The 23,114-nt window shown below is 41.7% G+C and overlaps 1 protein-coding gene, 1 non-coding gene and 1 pseudogene across 3 annotated transcripts; 1 reads left to right on the top strand and 2 right to left on the bottom strand.

The window, feature by feature from the left end:
* Window positions 1-472: 472 nt before the first annotated feature.
* LOC110986967 (cytochrome P450 2J4-like) lies at window positions 473-6,919 on the bottom strand (annotated as a pseudogene). Its single transcript, XR_015425254.1, has 6 exons — window positions 6,771-6,919; window positions 5,918-6,132; window positions 5,487-5,606; window positions 3,900-4,704; window positions 2,806-2,963; window positions 473-2,221 (listed from the first exon to the last, which is right to left on the bottom strand). The product of XR_015425254.1 is annotated as a cytochrome P450 2J4-like (transcript).
* A 2,777-nt stretch (window positions 6,920-9,696) lies between these two features.
* On the bottom strand, window positions 9,697-22,215 carry LOC110988355 (protein disulfide-isomerase A3-like). Its single transcript, XM_022251773.2, has 13 exons — window positions 21,960-22,215; window positions 19,847-19,934; window positions 18,495-18,621; window positions 17,965-18,075; window positions 16,387-16,510; window positions 15,328-15,441; window positions 15,098-15,198; window positions 13,993-14,014; window positions 13,560-13,730; window positions 12,999-13,107; window positions 12,707-12,835; window positions 11,808-11,887; window positions 9,697-11,198 (listed from the first exon to the last, which is right to left on the bottom strand). Exons 1-13 carry the CDS (start codon window positions 22,091-22,093, stop codon window positions 11,039-11,041), a joined length of 1,470 nt encoding a protein of 489 aa, XP_022107465.2. The 5' UTR covers window positions 22,094-22,215; the 3' UTR covers window positions 9,697-11,038.
* Window positions 22,216-22,724: 509 nt separating this feature from the next.
* Window positions 22,725-22,797, top strand: Trnav-aac (transfer RNA valine (anticodon AAC)). Its single transcript has one exon. It is a non-coding gene; the product is annotated as a tRNA-Val (tRNA).
* Window positions 22,798-23,114: the final 317 nt, after the last annotated feature.

The following is a 23,114-nucleotide window of genomic DNA, read 5'->3' as shown; positions in this document are numbered from 1 at the left end:
TGTCTCCTAGTAAGACTCGGGAAAGGATGATGGCTCTAGAAACTGAAGAGCATACTCTCATTTTAACACTCCTTCAATTTTCATAAAGAATCTACCCCCTTTAAACTTTAAACGTGATTCAAATTGATAACGTCGATTTCCCCTACCTGTGCACATGTATTGGCGAAAGAATATCCCTGTTTCAGGTCCTAAACATGTACGTCTCTGCGTTGTATGTATAGAAGGTGGACTAGCTTCTTCAAATGCTTAACTCTATGTTGGTTCCAGAATTTGGACAGAAATAACATTGCGGCCATGTGCATTGGAAAATGACCCTCCAGTTGACCCAGCGACCCGCAATTTCACATAATTAAAGACAGACAATGATATTTAAAAAAGGCTAGTGAACTTCAGCGTCTCTCAAGATTCAAAAATGTTGTTTGAAGGAAGTTAGGAAGAACAATGAAAATTAGGGTAAAACATTTTAACCGTATTATGTCCACAGTTAATCATTTATTTCAATCCCGAGGTCTATCTAGTCTTGATACTCGACTCCCTAAATGCCCAGTAATAACTCACAGTTCTGCCACTTAAGTCTTGACTTTAATGCAAACTGATGACCACACGTCCAGTTCATTCCAGATCTATCACAGCGATGAACGTATTTACTAAAACAGTTTCTCAAACGAACATCTTGATGGCGGAAATGATACAATTTTGCTTTCAGAGTTGTTTTATCCAGGTAGACTTATAAAATTACATTCACTCAGGCTTTCGTTTAGGATTAGGTAAAAGACAGTTTCAGATCGTCGCACTTTATGATCGCCTGTCTTGCACGTAATATTCGCCCCATAATCCTTTGTGGTAGCGCGCTCCGTATGAAAATCTCACTACTGCGAGCGCAGAGTATCTAAGGTAAACGTATCTAAGGTCACATGCACATCTATCTAAGGTCAAACATATGATGTAAACAGAACAAAAGTTACAATTAGCATATAAAAGTACATGTATGAGATCTTGGAAACTACAAACCGTTTTACCTTTTTTCCCGTTTTTACATATAAACGCCTTTTTTATTAGGTGTTTGAATGTCAATTGCCAGTTTAGCTGTAGTTTGGTAAAGCATCTATCTATTGCTACCTGTCTACAAAAGCTATGAAGTATCGAAGATTATCACAAAACACTACACAAAACTAGATGGTCTCACAGATGGTTATTTCAGTAGGCACTGTTTGTCGGCTCTGATACATGTTTTCTACGGAAACACTGCGTACTTTCCAATGGGATGCCAAACTGGCGGGTTTTGTATATTGTCCTTTGTAATAATTATAAGCATTTTAATGGTTGAATCACGTAAGAGACAACTATATGTTTTTCCATCGACTCTGTATCGATCATGTTCAACAACTGTTCATGTGTTTTCCTACCATGCATCTGTGTGTTTTCATTAAGATGAGGTACCGCAAAATGTGTGCTTTACAGGATACTTCAGGTTAAACTGGCATTGGCGCACAGCAAACACAGTACTATAAGCTACACAATAAGAATTGATTTCATTATAACAGATGTAGCTAAATTCAACAAACTTCTTTGTACGTGTTGGATTCAGGCCAGGCGCGTAATGCCAGTTGCAAAATGGAAACACCATGTCCTTGTGCCATTTCTAAGTCCCGAATTTGGTTATACAATCTCCATTGCTGAACAATGTACGACTAAGTACACCTCCACTGCGCTACTGTATATAATTGAAGAATGTAACAGTAATTATATTTAAGTATAGGCATATACACAGGGGCAATATTTCCTTGGAATTTTACAGGCGCTTTGGAATTAAAGAAATAATGTAACTTATGCAACACCCAAGCCATATACTGTTGTACTATATTCGCATACTTTTCTATCACGGTACTAATGTCTTGTTCTTTTACATTATTATCTCAAGCCCCAACATGTGCACAGAATTAAACTGATATTCAAAAAGACCGGTCAGTTAGTCAATTTCTAAAAACAAGAGCAAGTGGTGCAGATCACTATACGTGAAGATTTTACAGTGTCTTGGTTCACTCCCTGGTAACTGCGCAGACCTCGAAGCTTGCTGGTGACCAAACAAGACCTTCTTTTCCTTCCATAGACACTGCAGGAACATGGTCAGGTTTCTTGAGGGTGAAGTGATGCAGTAAGTGTGTGAAGAAGATGAAGAGCTCCATCTTGGCAAGGTGCTCACCCAAACAGATGCGTCGACCTGTACAGTGTACAAAGTGCAAAGAGCTGTAATCTTTTTTTAAAAATGGATAACTTTGGTTACATTATGGAGGCATAATTCAAGGCGACTCATTGCTTTCAAATTTCGCACCATCTGTAAGTTTGATAAAGGACAAACTATACAGAGCATAACGTAAGAGTTTGAAATGGTAAATTCAAACAATAACCTGATTTTTAAGTTCTCAAATGTAGTTTATTTTCACAAAAACAGACATATTTTTGTGGTTCAAAGGCCCTTTTCATTCTATACTTCCCCCAAATCTCCCAAAGTCCTTTGTCGTCTGCCATTTTTGACATGACGTCAAATCGGAGACTACGACTGCGATTTCCGTCAGTGCAAAATGGTGAAATGCCACAGCTGTTTGCAAATAATTACAACAGTGTCATTATCGATCGTAGAACAAATTTTACTGTTTACAACTATATTCAGGCAGACTTGAATGTCTTGCATTCAATTTTGGTCTACTTTATATAATCAAAATTAGTTTAAAACTTGTGCAAGTTAATATGCAGAGCGGTGCAAAGTTACAAATTAACCAAAACCGGTATTGAAAGAATACGTACCGATTCCAAACGGTATGAGTTCTTCACGGGGTCGAAACGTGCCATCTTTTTCAAGGAATCGCTCGGGACTAAACTTCTCAGGCTCTTCCCATACCAAAGGGTCAAAGTGGTTATGCCAGATGTTAGACATCACAATTGTACCCTTGGGGATGTTGTACCTGTTAACGGAATATACTACAGATATAACCCTTGGTATATCTGTAGTCCATGAGAAAACAGCAATTTGCACAGGCGGGACTTACTGCGAAAGGAGTGCGGGTGGGGATTGTGACAACAATGATGGCAACGGAAGGTCTACTCCTAGCACACACAAGAAATGTACATAATACGCATGGCCTCCCCAACTTAGTCCATTGTTATTGCAGGGATGTAAATTCTGGGGATGAGGGGAGACCTATATATTTTTCCACGTTTTTTCCAGGGGATATGCCTACTTTTGGATCAGCCCCCCCCGCACTTTTTCGTGGCGACTCAATTTCCCCTGGCGAAAAAAGCCGGGAATTGGAGGTATTTTCGAACTTCCCAACAACCGAAACGTGTTCAGTGGTACGGACAAAAGGAAGAAAGTACTGTACAGGTTTAAATATGGAGTTTTGAGCTGAGATTAAGGAAGGTAAGTCATCCCCCATGCCCTCGACCCAGTACAGATTTACACCATCAGGTTTCTGAATAATTACTAGTCGGAGTGTAGCTTACAGATTGTGTCTTTCCCTTGCTCTGATTGTCTTGCTGCTGCCTATAGCTTTGTATTTTAAAGTGGGTTAAACCCAAATAATGTTATATGTCACAGGGGATTAGCGTTTTTCACCCCAGGTCTCTAACTTTGGTAACTGACTAACTATTCTAGATATCTTTTCGAAATTTGAAAACTGTAACTTGCGTATGAAAGTTATACGAAAGTTCAGAGGTTTAGAGGTGAACTGAGTTCTGTTAACGTAATTTTAATTATGAATTAAAACGTGAATATTACCTTTGTCTTGTAAATTCAGCAGACTGTGAGGTATGCTGTGTTCCAGTGATGTCCTTGGTTTCATCTCGTGGCGTATTATAATTATACACCGCGTGGTATGGTTACTATTCCTCTGTTTACTCACCCCGCGATAGTGGTATCTTCAGCGGTCATATGTGGCACGGCCAATGGCACGATGGTTCCGATGCGTTGAATCTCACACAGCACGGCTTTGGTGTACGGCAGCTCGGGCTTATCAGAAATTCTTGGCAGACGGTTACGACTTGTGACGTCATCCAACTCCTTCTGGACTCGTCTCTGTATTTCTGGGTGTGCCATCATGTACAGCATCCCCCAGCGAAGAGTAGTGGCAGTGGTTTCAGATCCAGCACCAAACAGGTCACCCACGATGTGCTTCAAATTCTCGGGAAGTAAGGCCAGGGACTTGACCCCCTGACGTTCCTTCACCTTCTGTTCATCCAAGAACATGTCGATGAAATCTTGCGGGAGATCAGAGCTTTGTCCATTACTGTGTTCTTTCAAGAGTGTGTTAATGTAATTGAAGAAGTTCTCCGTGGCAATCACATACTTTCGCACGAACGGAAGCATTTTCAGTTTTGCAAATACAGGTACATTTTCGAGCATGCCCCCTCCTTGCGACTGGATAACAAGATCGTTCAAGACTTTCAGAAGTCGCTTGAAAGCTGGATCAGTGTACTGGAACCTTTTACTAAACACTACCGAACAGATGATGTTGGATACAGCATTGCCAAGAAGGTGCCTCGGATCAAATGCCTTGCCATTAAATTTTTTGAGTTCTTCAACCAGAACTTCTGCCTCGGTGGAGATGTTCTCTTCAAATCGTGACTTGCCAACACCAAGCCCCCGGAGAACGGTCATGGAAAACCGACGAATCTCGGTCCACTGCTCACCACTTGATGCTATAATGCCTGTAAAAGAGAAAATATGAAGATTTGAAAACAGTGGGCCGGAGCAGAATGGGGTTGGACCCCACCTGCTTTGAGATGGAAGGAAAATTGCCATGTGCAATTTACCGATACGTGTGCTACTTTTGACAAACCGGCATTGCGGCACCATGAATATCTTACCAATTAAAATAATTCAGAACATCTGTATTATTACTACTTATTCATAGCAACATGTACATCACAGACAAGATGGGCTCAGGACAGACAAAAGTAAAAAATAATCACTGTGATCTAAGACCTGGCTTCCCACATCAAGTTATTAAAAATACAAACTCAAAGATTTTGTCAGGTTAAAACATTAAAAATCTGTAAATCTAAACACAAACACAAAACTTCGTTACTGCACTTTGAACGTCAGATGGGGCTATATCCACTTGGAGAACGTAACAAGTGGGAATATAAGGGTGCATTTTGGGGTTAACCCTCATCCGTTACTGCATATTTGGGTGTTTTGGCATGGTAATGTTCAATTTAATTGTGGCTTAATATCTGTTAAGGTACAGACTTGGGTTGGGTACCATAGTTAAGATAATTAATTGATAATTATGATAATGAGGTCAATGGCAAGCGTCCGAGCCTAGATCTTCTGCCTTTTTGGCAGTTAACAATATCTTCTTTTAGCCTTTAAATATATTTCGATTTCATATTAATTCATTGGGAAGTGCGTTTGGCTCCATGGCTTGAATCTCAAAGGCTTTGTCCACACGAGCACGCCTAGTTTATGAGAACAGATCAAATCTCACCAACACCAGGAGCAACACTCTCAGTTATGTGAAGATGCGGGCGGTCACTGAGCTGATACCGCGAGAAGGAGAATGACAATTGGTATCCCGCCCATATCGATGCTCACAACTTTGCCATATCTGTAAAGTACATGAATTAAACACACACAAAATATGAAATAGTTACCGGTACATAATGTTTTAGGACAAGTTAAGGTGCATGGTGTAGGGTGGGTTAAATGTGTACCTGTGGAGATGTACAAACTGTCTTGTTATATTTTAACATCGTTTTTAACAAACATGAAATTGCTCGTGTAGCTTTTATTACACACAAATTCCTTACAAAAATGTTGACTAAATGTGAGTTCGAAGCGACTTTTTCACTCACTAGCTATCCGTACATGTATGTTAGGACCCTGGTTATGTTTTTGTCGTATTAAACAGAAACTTACTTTCCTGTAAGTTTAGAAATCCGCCTGAACAACGTGTCCCCTGGCATCAGCAGTTGGAGGTTGCCAAGAATAGGCAAACCCCAGGGACCAGGCGGCCGGTTTCGTGGTCGTCGGAGGTATCGAAACAAGACAAGGAACACTACGATCCCGAGCACAAGCGTCCGTGCGTCGAGAAGCTTCCATGAGGAAAACACCTCCATTATGAGTCCTCAGTTCTGTAAGAAACCAACGGAAAAAATGACAATTGGCCAAATGATGCTTGGTTACAACTTGAAATAACACAGGCATCCGTGGAATCTGCTATGACTATGAGCATTGTCGAATTGCATCTTACGGACGTTCGTAGGCAAAGAAATGGGTCACAGCTCAGTACACTAACCCAACGTTATCTACTGGTATGATAGAAGCAACACGATTCAGCCTACCAGTTGGCTTGGTGTGGGGGTTACAGCTGGTCGGGACTCGCTTGTTCTTACAATTTCCCAGTTGGCTATCTGAAATAGGCTAGCAAACGCTGCACCAACGGACAAAAGGAGACAAATCAACCTTGATATCAAATCTAAGTCTGAAGGTACACAAATCACACAATTAACGTTTAAGTGGACTTTGGATAGCGGAATTGCACCGTCATTATCGACAGAATACTATCACTGGTTGGCGTTCAAGTTATATGACGAGACAGAACACCTAAGTTGGATGGTAAATTATTAATCAGGCATAAGGGTATCAACGGACATTTCCCCCTCTGGCGTGCAAAAATTAGAAAGCCAGAACCAATGCAAGTCTTAGTTAGCAGTGCAGGGTCTATCATCATTAGGCAATTAGTTTACTTTCATCTACCGACCTGACTTACGCTGTTAGTATGAATTTCGTAGTGCGCATGTGCAGTCTTGACGTTATAATCGTTTGCTCATATGTTCTCCTCAGTGGGTCTATGGGCGCCTCTGCCGTGCACGCGCTGCGGTGTAGCTAGAAATGTAGTTATGTAGCACGTGACGTTAGACTTGACTCAGGTCGGGATCTCTGGACGTCTTCGTTCATGTTTTGGATACATAGGCCTATCGGGACCGCACGCAGTTACTTGCTTCGCGCCCTCTTTTGTCTACTAATTACTACGAGTTCAGTTCAGAAACCCGACTTGACGAATCTGCCAACTGTTTGTACACAGCGAATGGACTCATCTACCAAAAGTGGTAGCGGCCAATCACATTGCCGGAATTGTTTTTGCGTCGTTCATACCTACATTATAATGAACGACTCTATAGGCCTAAATCTGACTACTTTGATCGGTGGAAATTCTGTATACATTTTGCAAGATTATGTCGTTCATGTGCAATTTGAATAACTACATATTACTGACGGGGGTCCGATTGGCTTATCTGTCAAGTCGGACTTACTAACTGGTGGCGTATGACACACGCTGTCATAAATGCTATCAAATGAGGGCGCCTTATAAGGGTTATGCCACGCGTACGGACGTATAAAAAAGATCTGGACTGGCTTCTGCGCGAACAAAGGCGTCAGAACGAACAAAGGCGTTGCAAGTCCAGGTTTTTTTTAATATACGCCCCTGATGACATCACCGAGTCTTGATTCTTGGAAGTGACTAGATACTAACCCGTGAAACCTGGTCTGCTATTTTTCTCAAGACTCTTAGAGGGTTCATGCTTGGACTCTGTTTCTGCATCAATTGAAAAAGGAAATCCCAAACACAATGATAAAATTGGAAAATGAATAGCACAAATGGGTCGGATTCGAACCAGGGTCTATGGATCTGTAGTTCAAATCACTACCAACTAAGCTATCGAAGCGAGGTAATGGATTCCGTTTTTGAAATGTCTCAAATGGTGTATTGCATTGTCCCCTCTTCATGAATCATTGGTCGCCCCAGCTACTGAAAAAAAGTAGCGCACCAGGTTTCACGGGCTAGTATTAAGTCGCTTCCTTGATTCTTCTCTCTGATTGGTCGTACGTTCGTACATAGCTTAATGTAGCGTTTCCTACTGATCAGGGTTCGACGCTGATATAGAATCACACACAGCCGCAACTCGCTGTTTTGGTCACGAAATCTGTTTTAATGCTGTCGTCCACAACAATGCGTTTTTTTTTCTCAGCTCTAAAACATGGCGCCTGTTGGCAGGGACTGCGCAGGCGCGAGGCGGGAAAACCGCGGGCCGTTCGCATACCAGCGCGGGCAGCCAGCAAACTCCATGCGGGTCCGAGCTGGCGCCCCCACCGGCCGGACCCGCCGGCGCTACATTATCATTGAACCTGGTCACAGCTTGGAGTAATACCAAAAAATGGTATCCAGTAGTGTTTTTGGTTGTACAATAAGACGAAGTGCAGATTCCAAAAAGAAAGGGATCTGGTTCTTCAGATTTCCCAAGTACAAAAAGCAGCGAATCGAATAGGTACAGTACATGTAGACTGAACATCAGTACACATTTACAAATGCACAGGTTGGCTCCAAGAACACCAACGATGTAATCTATACTATGACGGAAGGGGGCCATACAAAGAGACGGCGATCTCGTGCGCACAGGAAAAGTATAACGATTATAAAGTCTTTTTAAATAGCACTAAAAATTTCGCTTAGATAAGAAACTAAGAGCAAAACCGATTTAATGGGATTCCTGATGAAAAAAAAACTGAACCAAGCCAGAAAATGAGAGAAAATGACCATCAAAGTCGCACTCCTGCACCTTTTCAGCGGCCCGCTCAGGCTTCTTGCTGCCAAGGTCTATAAGCCTTTCTAAACATTTTTGCAAATTTGCTTTAAACGGAAGGGATGTTTTTGTGGTTTCCGAGATAACCTTCAGGTTTGTGGAGGATTACGTCCCAAAGGGCTCCAAAAGCAGGTAAAGGCTTCAAATATTATTCCGGAGCCTACATTCGTAATCTGAAGGGTAAGTAATTTATTAACGAGATTTTATCTGGGACATTTTTTACGTTGCATGCATGCACCGTTTCTGTCCAGGCCTAAACGGCCGGTTGCCGCCACGAGCGAGCTGTTTGAAGACCGTTTTGTCATTCGGCGGGTTACTTACTGGGCTATTTCCTTTCAAAGTTCAGAATTCTATAGATGCTAATTCGAGTATTGCAGACGTTATTTCATTAACCTGGACGCCATCAATCATGGAAGGGCAAGACTGGAGCAATGGAATTGCACCAAAGTGCTCTAACGTGTACGGTGTAGGGCCAGTGATTACAATTTTTTATACGAACATCTTAAGCGCCCAAAGAAGTCGTTCAAAGTCACAATCTACCTTACATATTGGCCCCTCGTCTCGGCAGAATCTTGTTCTTTGAAAATCGATGAAAGCTAATTTCTGGCGATGACCTTCGTGACTACTACAACGCGGCCAGAACCATGCTTCGCCAAGTTCGCCGACAGCGCGGAATCCCCTGTAGCCTGTTTTGAGTTCCGGTGCATACAATTTGCATATATTAAGAAAGGCCTTTAAAAACCGTAAGCACTGCCAAACAAAATGTGCCAGACTACAGCCAAGAGATTCTGACGTGGCCTTGGGCAGACGTGCGTGGCAAGCCCAAGTCTTACGTTGACTATTTTAAAAACGCAAGGCGCAAGTTGATAGGCCAAGTTTAAAACTGTAATGAGTTCGATGGAATGTTTTCTGTCTTGCGTTGGTAGCAAGTCATAATATGCAAGTCCACGTCAAGTTACAAGTCAAAAACTGGTAGTTAAACGTCAAGTCAGAAGTCATAAAAATAGGGTCTGACTCGAGTCCAAGTGAAGTGACTCGAGTCTACAACTCTGGTAGTTTTTAACACAATCGTGTTTATTTTATGAGAGAAGCTATCAAATCGGAGCGAGCCTTAATACAAGCCCGCAGTTAAATGACATCAAATTAAAATCCAAACGAGTCGTTTTCCTGGGCTATCAGAACAATAAAGGGGCTTCAAACAACTCTTGATCATTTTAGGTAAAAACAGAAAAAAAGAGTTATTGCCACTGAAACGTAACTACATACTAGCTTTCAACGTATGTATTTTTTCATAGTGACGAGTTTATGCAACAGCAAAAAGACCGACAGACAGGACCGCAGTCATTACAAAATAGATCTTCAAAAGTCTCCAAAACTGACGTGCCGTGTACAGAATCACTTGAATGATGGATGCCTTCATATCAAAACCAAAGTTCTGCACAACTTGTGAAGGTTAAGTAACAGATAGAATAGAGGTTCTACACCTATATTGTCAAGCTTGTTAACAAGAATTCACAACTTTTATCTTTAATCTGTTTGAAGTCTTACACCCCCCATGCTAAGGACACTTTAAATTAGCACAGGAAAGGTGCAAGTCTATTCTTCCTAATAAAGGATCATTCGAGTTTTGAGCTCTTCATCCGATTTCTCTCTCTTCCTTACAATGAGCCAGTACGGTATTCCAACATGCCTCAAATGAAGTGCGCCCAAGGTAATTCAGATGTGAACGCGAGGTCTGCCCTACTCGCCCAGCCCAACGCAGGACTCCTACGCGTGCCTTGCTCCCGAATGACCCTTTTTTTGCAACAAGGCTCTTGCTAACAACTAAAGCAAGAGAGCTGGATCCTACACTATGGAGTGGCGTGGTACGGTCTGTCCATGAATCCAACCCAGTGTTTATTACTGTTGCATTACGAATGTGTGTTCCCACTGAAAGTGGGGATAAAGCCCTTTGAGGTGAACCAAAGACCCATTTTTACATCAGAGGCTAGGCGGGTGAACAATAACATAAAGATATACAAATGAAGTACATGTATACAAAGGATGAATCTGCTCGTGAAATTCTCAAGCCAAATCTACGAAGTAATATGCCCAATTCCCTTTTAACAATTTGAATCTAGTTTTATTTCTAGTCAACATTTGACATAAAAATTCCTGAAACCCAAGCTTCTACTTCTTTCCATATGCTGGACGTACACTAGAATGAATATTAATGAATGGTTCATCCTACCCAATAAAAAAATGAAATGTGATTTTTCTATGAAAAAAAATGAAAAAAAAAAGTCTTCTTTCCAGATTATGTTCCCTGGTTCCCCTTTGGAGTCACTATTTACTCTCGACCCAATACCACCCTATTTTTTGTTTTGTCCAAACAAAACGACCCCTTGCCTCATCCTTATAACTCATCCGTCTTCGATTTCTTCTTCTTGCCCACATTGACAGGCTTTGTGGACTCCTTCTTAATAAATTTGATGAAGTCGTCTACCTCACGCCCACCTTGGTACTTCTTAGGGTCGGACTTGCTACCCATGGGCGCCCAGTATATAGTGGGAAACCTGGAGGAGGGAAAGTCCAGTTGTTAGTTAGGCTTCTACTGGCAATAGAAGACATGCTTGAGAATCTACACACGTTTTGCTGGTATCAAAAATGTACGTTTTCACCCAATGTACAGGCTCTGTCAAGGTGTTTCATGATATGAACTGCCAACGAAACAAAAGACTTTGGATGGTACGCAATAATGATTCATAAACAGGAAAAAAAAAACGAGACTTTTGTAGACTGGGATCTAATAGGCCTCTTAACTGATGACGTTATCCTCATCGCATTGTCATCCTCACCTGGAAGGCATAGGAAAGCGTACATGCAAACAAAGCGTAATGTCATCAGCACAGAGGTTTATATACATGCCTGTCGCAGGACTTGTTTCACGAAATGCTGAGGTCCCGGCCAGAAATCTAAAAGTTTCTTTTTGTGGATCGATGCAAAATTTCATTTGGCCCACTAACGCAACTTGGAAATGTGTGCAGACATTATGTGTCTGAAAGATGAACAACCGGGAGTCCAAATCAGCTGCCTCTCCAGCTCATTTCTGAATTAAAGCCCCGGGAATATTTATGAGGTTCCTTGCTGAGTGATATTGACGTCATATCTCCTCCATAGCTTACCCAGACACTGCGTATTCAGCAGGTGAATCGTTAGCAGTGGCATCCATCTTGGCAATGACAACATGCTCTACGTCTTTCAACTGGAAAAAAAACCAAAACAAAAAACAAGTTTAATGAACATTTCAAATAAGGTCATACTAACATTTTGATTTGAGACACCGTTTGGTGGGTTTGACAATTAACTTCCCCCCACCCAAATGACCATGTCTCAATTGACAATGTACACGCCCTGTATATATACACTCACAAGCCTGCAAATCAGCGCACATGGCGTTCATGGCAGAAACAAAAATGCATCCATATCCAGGCAAAACCGAACAAGATGTTGATATGATTAACACTTTTCCTAAGGCAGCAGTATAAATCCTTGCTGGCGAGTAGAGGGAGGGAAAGAGGTGACCAAATCTGAAAATTGCCGATCTGTGGATATTTGAAAATGGGGATTGGGGAGAGAACTAGACAGCAAGTTACACTAGAGGTGCATTTCATGATAAGCTCGTACGTCTTACGCATTCTTGCATGATTGATTACTTCAACATTGTATGACAACGGTACTCTCTGTGCTGTTTATTCTGTGTTTCAATTACTCTTTTGAAATATATGTATATAGCTGTTGGTTTGTTATAAAATAATCCAAATTATGCATTTTCTTTTTCTATATCGCCAAAATGTAGGGATGGATCAAATGAACCGCGCCCTTGATTAGAAGAGCTAAGAAAATACCCCAAATATCTCCATGAGCTGGAAGGTTAAAGGTTAATGCATTCCCTAGCAAGCTATGATGCCCATCAGAGTCTACCAGGATGACTGGACAGAAAGGGTAGCAGCAACTGGATCCTACTTCTGCCACCACTTTTGGAGCAATGGGAAATAATGAACAGGAGCTGCTGGTCACTGACCTTCTCCCCGAGTTCAGTGTACTTTGGCTCCAGAGATTTGCAGTGACCGCACCACGGAGCATAGAACTCAATGAGGACATCTTTGGTGTCGTCCTTGACAATGTCATTGAAGGTGCTACCCACCACTACCTGCAAGAAAAATGACAAGAGTTATTGGGCTCTCCACAGGAAACAGAATTCACTGCAACGACAAAAACATTATCGAACAAATTCCTCATAGGCAAAGTTTCATTTGAAAAAGCTCTCCCGGCTGGTCTTTCATGACAGAAAAGAAAAGAGGAATCAACTGTACCTTGACAGGACCATCATTACTTGCTGGTGCTGGCTCACTTTTGATAAATGGTTTGATTTCTCCAGCCAAAAACTTCTTCACAAAGGCATCAAGGGCTTTGCCGTCGTTTCTGTTAGCCATCAAACATGAAAAGTACAGTACTTTTTTTTTCCACAAACATGAAAATCAAAAAAATATACTGGTTCAGTTAGCGATCAGAGGACTACTCAAATTGTGTCATGGCTCTTATAATTAGATTGGACAGCAAATGGTCACATGTCCAGTCTGTAAAAGTGACACCATCAACAAATGCCACGATGCATAAACAGGTGCATTCTCTGTGAAAATAACCGTTCAAGTGGTCGTTTTTTGAGGAGACTATTTTGAGACTTTGAAACAAGTTTAGACAATAGCGGACAAATGAAACATATGTTAAGCACATGATGGAGTGTATCTTTTCCACATTCTGAAAACTCACTGAAGCCCTTTTAAACAGTTAATGAAAACTCAACACCTGGCTACACCTGTAGAATCCCTGCTTCTCTAAACCCTTCCAGGCAACTGGATAATGGTTGAGCTTACGTAAAAGCTTCCTCCATCTTGAATTTCTCTCCATTAGACTGCCAGGCAACAACTTTGACATCATCATCTGACTTAATATCCATCGACTCAAGAACTCCTGAAAAGTCACTTTTTGAGGCAATGGCAAAGGTCAAGCCCTCATCTTTGTAGTTCTTGGCCACTTTCATGACCCTGCAAATGATATCAAGATCTCCAGTTAGTCACAAACTCAAAAGTTAGAAAAATCAATCATACAAAAAAAAAACGATTTTTAAACTGAACTTGAAAAGCACTTGCTATTCATTTTTCAAGCTTTTCTTAGCTTTTCTTTAAAGTTGTTTTATGCTGACAGTTTGCAGACTTCCACTTTGTAGTTTGCAGGTTTCTACATGAAATGTCAGATGGGGCTTGTGTAACAAGGCAAAAAAACTAATTAGACAAAGTTTCAACTCACCTGTTGCGGTAATAGTTGGTACCTAAAACAGATAAGACAAAGACCATTAACTGTAAGTATACTGTCACAGACAAGTCCAAAGCACATTTTCGAGAGGAGCATCATTTTTGGAGATGGGGGAGTTGAAAGAAATTGGAGACCTCTTTGCGTTATGTTTTATGGCCTTTCTGGGGGACAAGGCCGAGGTTTGGGGCTTTTGCTTTGATAGAAAATGATGTAGCACAAAAGTTTTCTAGATTTTTATACTTTGCTATTGAAGATTTCCATTTCCTTTGACGATTTATTGTTGTGTATGTAAATGGCAATTAGCCAGCGAGCAACCTTTTCCAAGAAATGTTTTTAAAGAGCAAATTTGGGGTTCAACATTTGAACACGAAGACATGCAACATGAACAGTGTCTTCCTGGATTTACATCCCACCTACAGTGAAGTCAATTGTAGGGAAAAGTTTGGTCAATTTTGAATGTTCAGAAGTGCAATTTACAGTTCACTTAACTCCGAAAAAAACAGTTTTTAAACATTGCAAAAAAGTTAAACATGCACAAAAAATAATTCTAAGAAATACCCACTACATCGTTCCTTTAAAAGGAGCCATCAGATGGAACATTTGTGAGCACAAAGACGAACCAATGTTTGTAATTTGGAATTCAGTCTTGTTTTCTGAAATCTGGTTGAGAGAGTGCCTTCAGTCAAGGGTTCATGAAAAATGTGACTGAGCCTCAGAAATGATTCGCCAGTCACCACAACCCCTTTTTGAGCTGAAGATCTCTTTTTTAAGAATCTTCCACGATGTAGAAGTCATCAGGAGCTCTCTGTATTTTCACTCTATTTATGTTCATTGACAAGGTGCCAAACTGGGTGTTACAAAACGAAGAGCTAAGTTTGTTTTTCCAGATGCAAACTGAACCAAAATCTTTGAAAAAAGCATTACAACATATTTTATGGGTTTGGTTGCAAATGTTGAATTGTGAAACATGAAGACTAGAAATAAAACACAGTTATTTAAACCAAAATAAATTTACCCTTCGTATCATGGAAGTGTGGATTTCAAACAAGTGGATGAACATCAATTACTTTCGGGAAAGAGAATTTTTCTGATGACACACCTTTAGGATTCTGTTTGTAGTCAACCTTGTAGTAGGCCACAACTTGCGGCTTCTTGAACAGGTCCTGGTTGTCCGGTGTCATGTGACCGCAAAGCCCCATGCTGAGAAGACAAATACAATTGAGTGTTAGTAAGCTCTAAAGACAGGGGGCATGGTCACTGTATGTGAAAATGGCAACAACAAAGTATTATTCAAATGTTACATTTTTTCAAAGACTTGTTCATACTCACCTATTATCCCCAGCAAACTTCTCTATGTTGGCCCTTGTAATGGCGGCCGACATCTCTACTTTGTTGTCTTCAAATTTGTTATTTAGGTGCACAGGTCGGAAGAGGACAACAGCACTGTAACAAATTAGGGATAGAGTACTTATTTCAAAACTCCCCCCAACCAAAATTTATTTTTAAAAAATTGTCTTCATCATGCAAGTGAGAAACACCGTAATGCTGCCCAATGACAGCAGAAAGTTTTCAAGGAAGGAGGGCAGCTGGTGCGAGATCATCATGCATTAGCCATTAATGGGCCGATACATTAACTCTAACAGCCCTGAATCCTCCAATTTTAATATGATTTTGCACATACCATAGGAAGTTAGGGTTTACCCCCATCCCATTGTAAGCAAAAAGAGGGTGGGAGGTATCCAGTTGAGCAAAAAGGGGGACCACTGAACCCCCCGTCCATCCACTTCCGCTGCCGGTGATGCAGCCCACACCCCACACTGTAGTGTCATTCATTCAGAGGTGGTCTCAAAAGCAGGTGTATTAAGAAAAGGTGGATGGATGGTGACTTTGAGAGAGAGTTTTAAAGTGAGGTTGGTGGTGAGTTCATGAGGAGGACAGATGGCAGAATGTTCATTTAACTGGGGGTAGATGGCGAGGTTAGGTGTTAGGTTGTTTCAAAGGGAACTGGTGGTGATTTCTTTGAAAGGGGGTTTGATGGTCAGGGGTTTTGGTGGGGAGGTGAGTGAAAAAGTTTATTTATAAGGGGATGGATAGTGAGTTTATTTGATGGGGTGGGTGGTGAGTTTGAGGCGTGCTTGTTTCAAAGGGGACTCGTGGCGAGCTCATTTGAGAAAGGGGACAGATGGTGAGTCTATTTGAAGGGGATACGGTGATGAGTCTGTTTACAGCAGTTATTGGACAGATAGAAGAGGGGAAAAATGGCTCAACAACAGTGAAAGGTACCCTCAGTGGGCGTATCCATGCAGGGCTATTTAATAATTGATTAATTAATTAATTAAGATGATTTTAAGCAGGAGAAAAAAAAGGATGTCTCCACCAATTTCTTACTGAGTGTGGCCAAATTCTTTATTGACTTCTTCAGAGAGAGAGTAAACCACTTTGTAGTTGGTGAAGAGGTTGGAAGCAGCCTTGACAAGGTTTTCTTTCTCTTTGCCTTCTTTGGAGAAAAATCCTGGGAAGAGAGCATGGAGACACATGCGGCACTTAATGCAGTCAGGGAAGGACGCAGGACATTTTTTCAAAGGAAGAAAACGCCTATCAGATTGGTTTTATGCATAATTGTTGAGGACAAGTGGATGCAGTGGGTGCACAGCTAGTACATTACATTGTTACTGATGCACTTACTTTTATACATGTGGCTGGATGTCATCTTTGTTTATTACTGTAACTGTTATTCCATAAACCCCTTTGCGCCGGGAGACGGTAAGAGCCGCCGTAAAAATAGAGATCCTCAGCCCGCTTTTCAGCTATTATTCTCAGCCCACGCTCGAGCGAACACGGTGAAAGAAGGCAGACCCTGGCTCTTGTATATATGGTGATTGGCCTTTGTGTGTAGCCCAGAAATGAAAAGACCGAATTTGCATCATAATCACCAGCTTCACAATAGTCCCCACTTTGAAAAGAGCCAACAGGAATGTGAAAGCATGAGTAGAGCCGCATGCCACCGAACAATGAGCCTTTTCACTGTGTAATTCAAAGCGTGCAGAGCACGCAGGGCCACAAACTGAGAATTTACGGTTTGGCAGGTGGCCTTCGTGGGCAAGCGAGGCTGGAATTCTTGGAGTTGGCTTTCGAAAAAAATTTCCGTCGTCAAGGGGTTAAAAAACTATTTTTTTCCTTGGCTTCAGAGCAGGGGCAGGTTTACCCCTCCCACAATATCTGCGCCTGCATGTTTTTTTTAATATGAATTGGTGATCCCTGTTTTTTTGTTGACAAATATGAAGCCTCTGATGATCCTGTATGCTACACGGTAAATACATTACCATAACTTAACACCTTGACTGCCAACTACGAGTATAGATGTACTCGTAGTGACAGGTGTACCGGACTCTGCCACTATGCGTCTACTCATAGGAAAAAAATGAAAGGCTATTGTAATGTAAATTGAATACGCTGGCATCACTGAAGAACACAGCAAATATGCTGCTGTAAAATGGTCATGTTCAAACACACACCTTAAGTGTACCTATTAAATATGCTCGCATGCGTACAATGCTTGGCAAATGGGAACACCCCTTTGTAATTATGTGCGGCAGTCAACGTTTAATACACGTCAACCTGTTTAAGCATTAGCTCAGTTGAGTTGAAGCTGGCGTGGTGGCTTAACCTGTAGCCAGCTTGTGATCACACATCCTCAGGCACGAGGTGGCTGAGGCATACTCCACGATATACCAAATGATCGCTGAATCCTCTTCATATAAATTAATGGTACTTAAAGGAAAGGACAGTCATCAAAATTCAGAAATAAATTTTCCCTGCAGTACGACGTTTCAACAACTTTTCCCTCTATCTGTTCATGTGCTCTGCAGAGACAGGAAGCTGCTGCAAGTGCACTGAGAGAAAGTTGTTCTTGACAGGGCTGCAGAAACGTGGGTCTCCCTTTATGGGGTGACAACAAATCCTCACCTACAACGACGGGCTGTTGGGCATTGTCCAGTATCTTCTGCAACGACTTGACATCGCTGACTTCTTTGGCCATTGGCCCAGACTGTTTCTTCATTGTGCTGACAATGCCATCTTTTCAGACAAAAAAGAAAATCGAGAGCTTTTTCACAACTGCCCCTTTACACAAAACTCACGAGACAAGGGGCATTGTGTCTGTGTCAGTGATTTCCTAATCAGCCTGAAGTGGATGGAGTTGGAAGAGGAAAAAGTACCCAGCATCTATGATAGGGAGTTACAAACCTGAAGCCACACATTTACAACAGCTAGAGACAAAAGAAGTCTGTATATTCACATATGTGCCAAGTTTAGTCAAGCCCAAAATGCTGTTTCAAAATTCCCTTCCAGACTTCTTTGTTGTTTTTTTCTGGAGAGTAGTTCTTTTCAGCAAATACTTTGGATGAGAAGAATACATGTAAGTTTGTTTCTTTATTTCATCTTGTGCTGACAGAGCCTTTGGATAGTTCCAAGCAAGGAAAACAAGGAAAATCTACCTGCACTTCTTGGCCCGTCATATTCCGAAGAGAAGTCCCCATTCCTGAAAATCTTCAGGGTTGGGTAGCCTGACACACCATATTTAGAGCATGTGTCCTTGCCCCCCGCATCATCAGTACAGTCAACCTTGGGTAACAAAAAAAATGCACCAAAAGGTCAATGGATTTAATGACGTAGAGTGTTAGTGCCTAGGGGACAGAGATATACATTTTGTTCTTCTGTCTCCGTGTCTTTATGATTTGCAGGTCCATGGCAAATCTCAATCCCCTCCCACACATTTTGTCGAAACCTACTGATCTGTTTACTTCTCTAAATTTACTTCTTCAAAGCATGTCAGCCATTGATCATCCGAGTATTAAATGTTTACTGGTTGCACCAAAAAATAGAGGCTTTGCATGGAAGCCATCTTGCAGGCCAGTTCTCCAGTTCCATAGGGGAATCTCGTTTGTATATACCCCTGGAACAAACGCATTGACCTGCAAGATAGCAGCCACGCAACCCCTCTTAAGACAACTGCATGCCAGAGGTTGAAGCTACAATGAGCCGGATCATTCAGAAGATGATGTGGACGGGCCCCACCTTGCACCACCAAGTTTCAGTCCCACATTTGCCGTCTGAGGTACGGCTGCGATCAACTATAGAGGGATTTCACATTAGCGCCCTCTGTGCATATCGGTATCAAAACCGAGGCTTTCTGTGTTGAACTTGGTTATGTGCGCCCACCGAGTCGACACAGTACATGCAGTATCCGGTTCCTAAGTGTGACGCCACTTCAGTTTAAACCACACCCACTGCACAAGATACACGACCATCGCAGGTACGTTAGTTCACGGTAAATTGCCGTTATTTTTTCTTTTGATTTTACGTGTCGAGTCATCCTGAAAGACTCTTCCACAAAAATTTGCAGCCTGAAAAGTCTGAATTTAACATACTTTTATGTATTTGTGTCTTACTTTCAATCGTCTGATCGTATTAAGAATTGAAGCTGACACATACAGCCTCGTTTTCAAACGCGGAAGTTCGCAGATCGATGCTAAAAGTGTTGTATTGGGATCCCTCTATTTGGTTGATCAAAGTAGGAATGGCCAATCAGGGCCATGGCTCCTACAGTGAGAGCACGAGAGCATTCAATACTGAGAAATCTCATTCTGGGGTGACACATTGCATACTTGAAAAAGCATCTTCCTTGAAGAACACACAGGTGGCTTTGCATATCCCAGGGGCCCATGGTACCACTGGTGTCAAATTTCCATCCAAACTTAGCGGTAACTTTACTTAACAGATTTGTGAATAGGTGGGGATAGCAAAAGCAAAGTCAAATGGAGTAAAGACAGGATGTACATGTATGTACCTTTGCAAGTGGCACTGGAGGATCATTCCTCTTCAAGGTAGTTGCTGCTGTCTCATACTCAGGAGCAAGTCTCTTACAGTGGCCGCACCTGTTGGTAGGCAGTCACAAACCCCAACAAACACAGTCAGTCAACACCATGTATGTACATTAAATGTAAACTTTGTCATCTGCCCCAACTTTGTCCTATGTCAATGAGGACATTTGTGTTATTTAAATTCAATGAGACAATGGCATATCACACAGGAACAAAGACCCGTCCTCAATGAGGTCACACCCAGCAAGTCCCGCTTAATTAAGGAGATATGTCCTTGCGGTGTTGTACGTTTCTCCAGGGCCTGTTCATTTTAAACGTCTGGATCTCAATCAGTAGTCCCAACACTGGTTCGTTCCATCCATCTGGCGGGTTTTGGTGTCTTTGAACCAACAATGTATTGCTAATCGAGATCCTGATCCATGTGAAACAAACAGGCTCAAAGCAAAGGGCACAGCAACTGTGCAAACACAAAGACAAGTTAATCAATACTGTCTTCGTTGAAGTTATTAGGATCGCTTAAAACAGCACACATGCGCACCACGCATCACTGCTATGCAAGTACATTAACCCTAACCCCCCAAGGGTTGCTGGACCTAACCTTCCCTGTTCACACAAAGTTAAACACCCATATGGGACTTTGTGCACAGAGGCTGTTGGACTTAGTGTTTCTGAGGTTATGTCAAACTCAATGCAAAAGCCAGCTGTCTGGGCCTACCAGACCTATCCCCACAGAATTGAACACTTAAATACTGTTTAATTCTGTGTGGTTGGGAAGGGTTAGGGTTAATCAGCACACATGCCCACCACGCATCACTGCTATGCAAGTACATTAGCAGACTGAATTACATTCTATGTATAGTACAGTGACCCCTTCAGCCTTTCATGCAATGTACAACGTACATGTAAACAGCAGAAAGTAGACCAAGGCAAACTTGGAATGCTGTAGGGTTGCTCAATTTTACAGTTTTGAGGTAATGCCCCGCCGGTCATTGTTGAAGTAGGAAAACGACACTGTAAGTTCTCTACATTCATAGGTTTCCGCACAATCAAGGCTGCACTGTAATACATGAATGTAATACCGTGAATTTTGAGTCATGCTTGTTGCCTAACCATAAGAACATCCGTAGTCCTCTTGAACATTCCCTGCTGAACTGACCATGGTGCTTCTTGCTTTCCTGGAATAGTCACACACTACATGCAGCCACATGTACTGATAGAAGCCCCATCAAGCGGTGCTAGCTCAGTCAATCATGTACAGTATCAAATAAGTCACTGCGCTTGTGTCGTTGACATTGTAACTACACTGTACACATGCATGTACATGTATACATGAAGCTGTTGATGAAAGCACCACAGCAGCCCCATGAATTTGTTTTTGTGTCAGGTCACTCTATCGACCTATCAACATGATGCATCAAACAGTAATCGCTTGTGAAGCCGCAATGCTGTGGTAACCATAGCCGATGATCAATGCGTTTAAGGTTAGGTAGGCCTATGCATTGCTGGCATCTCCATTGTATTTTAGAAAGTTAGACAGAGGCTATTTTTGCTGCTTTAGTTTAGTTACAACAAATATAGTCTTAAGGTTTACAATACATGCACTGAAGCCCACAATTTACAATGACCTAGGCCTATTAGCTGTCACAAAGCAAAAAACATGTCCAGGAAAGTTCAATTTAGGAGGGAAAAACCAAGTCATTTACTTAGACTTTCCGATGTTAGAAAACACTTAGCCTAGGCCTACTATTTAATTACTTGACCAGTCCCTCTGTTTTCCTTCCTCCATCATGTTTATGCATAGGTTTGTGCACAGGGTGTCAAGTGGCATAGGCCTAGGCTGGTAATATATGGAGCTCTTTCCATTATTCTCACCATCATGACCATTACACTCATAAACATTCATTATTTGAAATATATCCCACTCGATTCCAAGCATTACCCCCAGAACTGGGAGTGGGGCGGGCACACGTCGGACCCCACCAGGAGCACGTACATGTACATGGAAATGTACATGTACAATGTACATGTAGGCTATACACCGCACTGTAGCTTGGCAAGAGATTTTTGTCTGCAGCTTACCACGGAGCGAAAAACTCAACAAGCATCAAGTCATGTTGGCTGATTTCTGCTTCGAACAAACCACCAGAGAGGTCTATCACATCACTGCCACACACCAGCCCAAAAAGCACAGAAATCAGCACCAACTTCTCCATTTCCAGTTGAGCCTAGATTACACGTCTGTGATTTTAGTAAAGTACCTGCCCGGCCGGCCTCGTATTAATTAAATCCGCGTGATGCAGTAGACCTGCTGCGATATCCCAGCGCAGCGCAAACCTCACTGTATCCACGTGTGTGCGTGTACTTGCTGCATGGTGTCGTTCCCTGATTGGTCAAATATACCTGTTTTATTACTGCAAAAGGTGGGCTTCCCCTTGAAAAAGGATAACAATGTCAGAACGCTAGGCGCATTAACAATGTCTAAAACATAAAATCCCACTTTGTTTCGATTTATATCAAAATTACATGGAAGATTTTTTCTATACACAATAATATCATAAAATATGAAAGGAAAACTGCTCTCGGTATGAGCTTTTCGTTTTAATTGCAACCCCTATGTCATTAATAGGAAATGCCTGGCGTTTTAGACTGGTTTTCAGTCTCTGCTTTGTCCTGGGGGACTCGTATTGTATCACTAATAACCATTGATTTCAATGGAGATCAATGTTAATAACGATTATACTGTCCCTTCTGTATATATGTGGGTGGGTGCCAGTCTACTGACGCTCATGGTACCATTTTTAATAGAAATAATATAGTCATACACTTCTGCAATATATGCATCGAGTTTCCGTAGTGTAGTGGTTATCACGTCCGCCTAACACGCGGAAGGTCCCCGGTTCAAGCCCGGGCGGGAACAAGACTTTTTTTCCCAAAATTTCGTAACTATAGGAAAAATAGCTATCCCAATTCCACCATGAAAAAGCAACTAATATGTCGCTTTTCTTTCTTTTTCTTTCATATTCTAAATCCTACATTCAAATACCAAATTCTTTGACGTAAATTTTTGTCAATGAATATTAAATACATTTGAATGGTTTGAAGAACTAATAAGCTATCGACTTTTTTGATCAATGGAGAAGAGAATTTTTCAGGGAGTCTGTGGGCAAGTTGAGATCCCATGTCCCTAAGTAAAACCACAAATGCATTACAAAAGCACCCAACAATCCTTATGCA

Source organism: Acanthaster planci, linkage group LG05 (assembly GCF_054643075.1).
Source record: "Acanthaster planci isolate LZ-2023a linkage group LG05, COTS_SCS, whole genome shotgun sequence".
In the NCBI taxonomy this organism is placed as follows: Eukaryota; Metazoa; Echinodermata; class Asteroidea; order Valvatida; family Acanthasteridae; genus Acanthaster; species Acanthaster planci.
The sequence above is the reverse complement of the archived record's forward strand: the minus strand, read 5'-3'. Positions and strand labels throughout refer to the sequence as shown.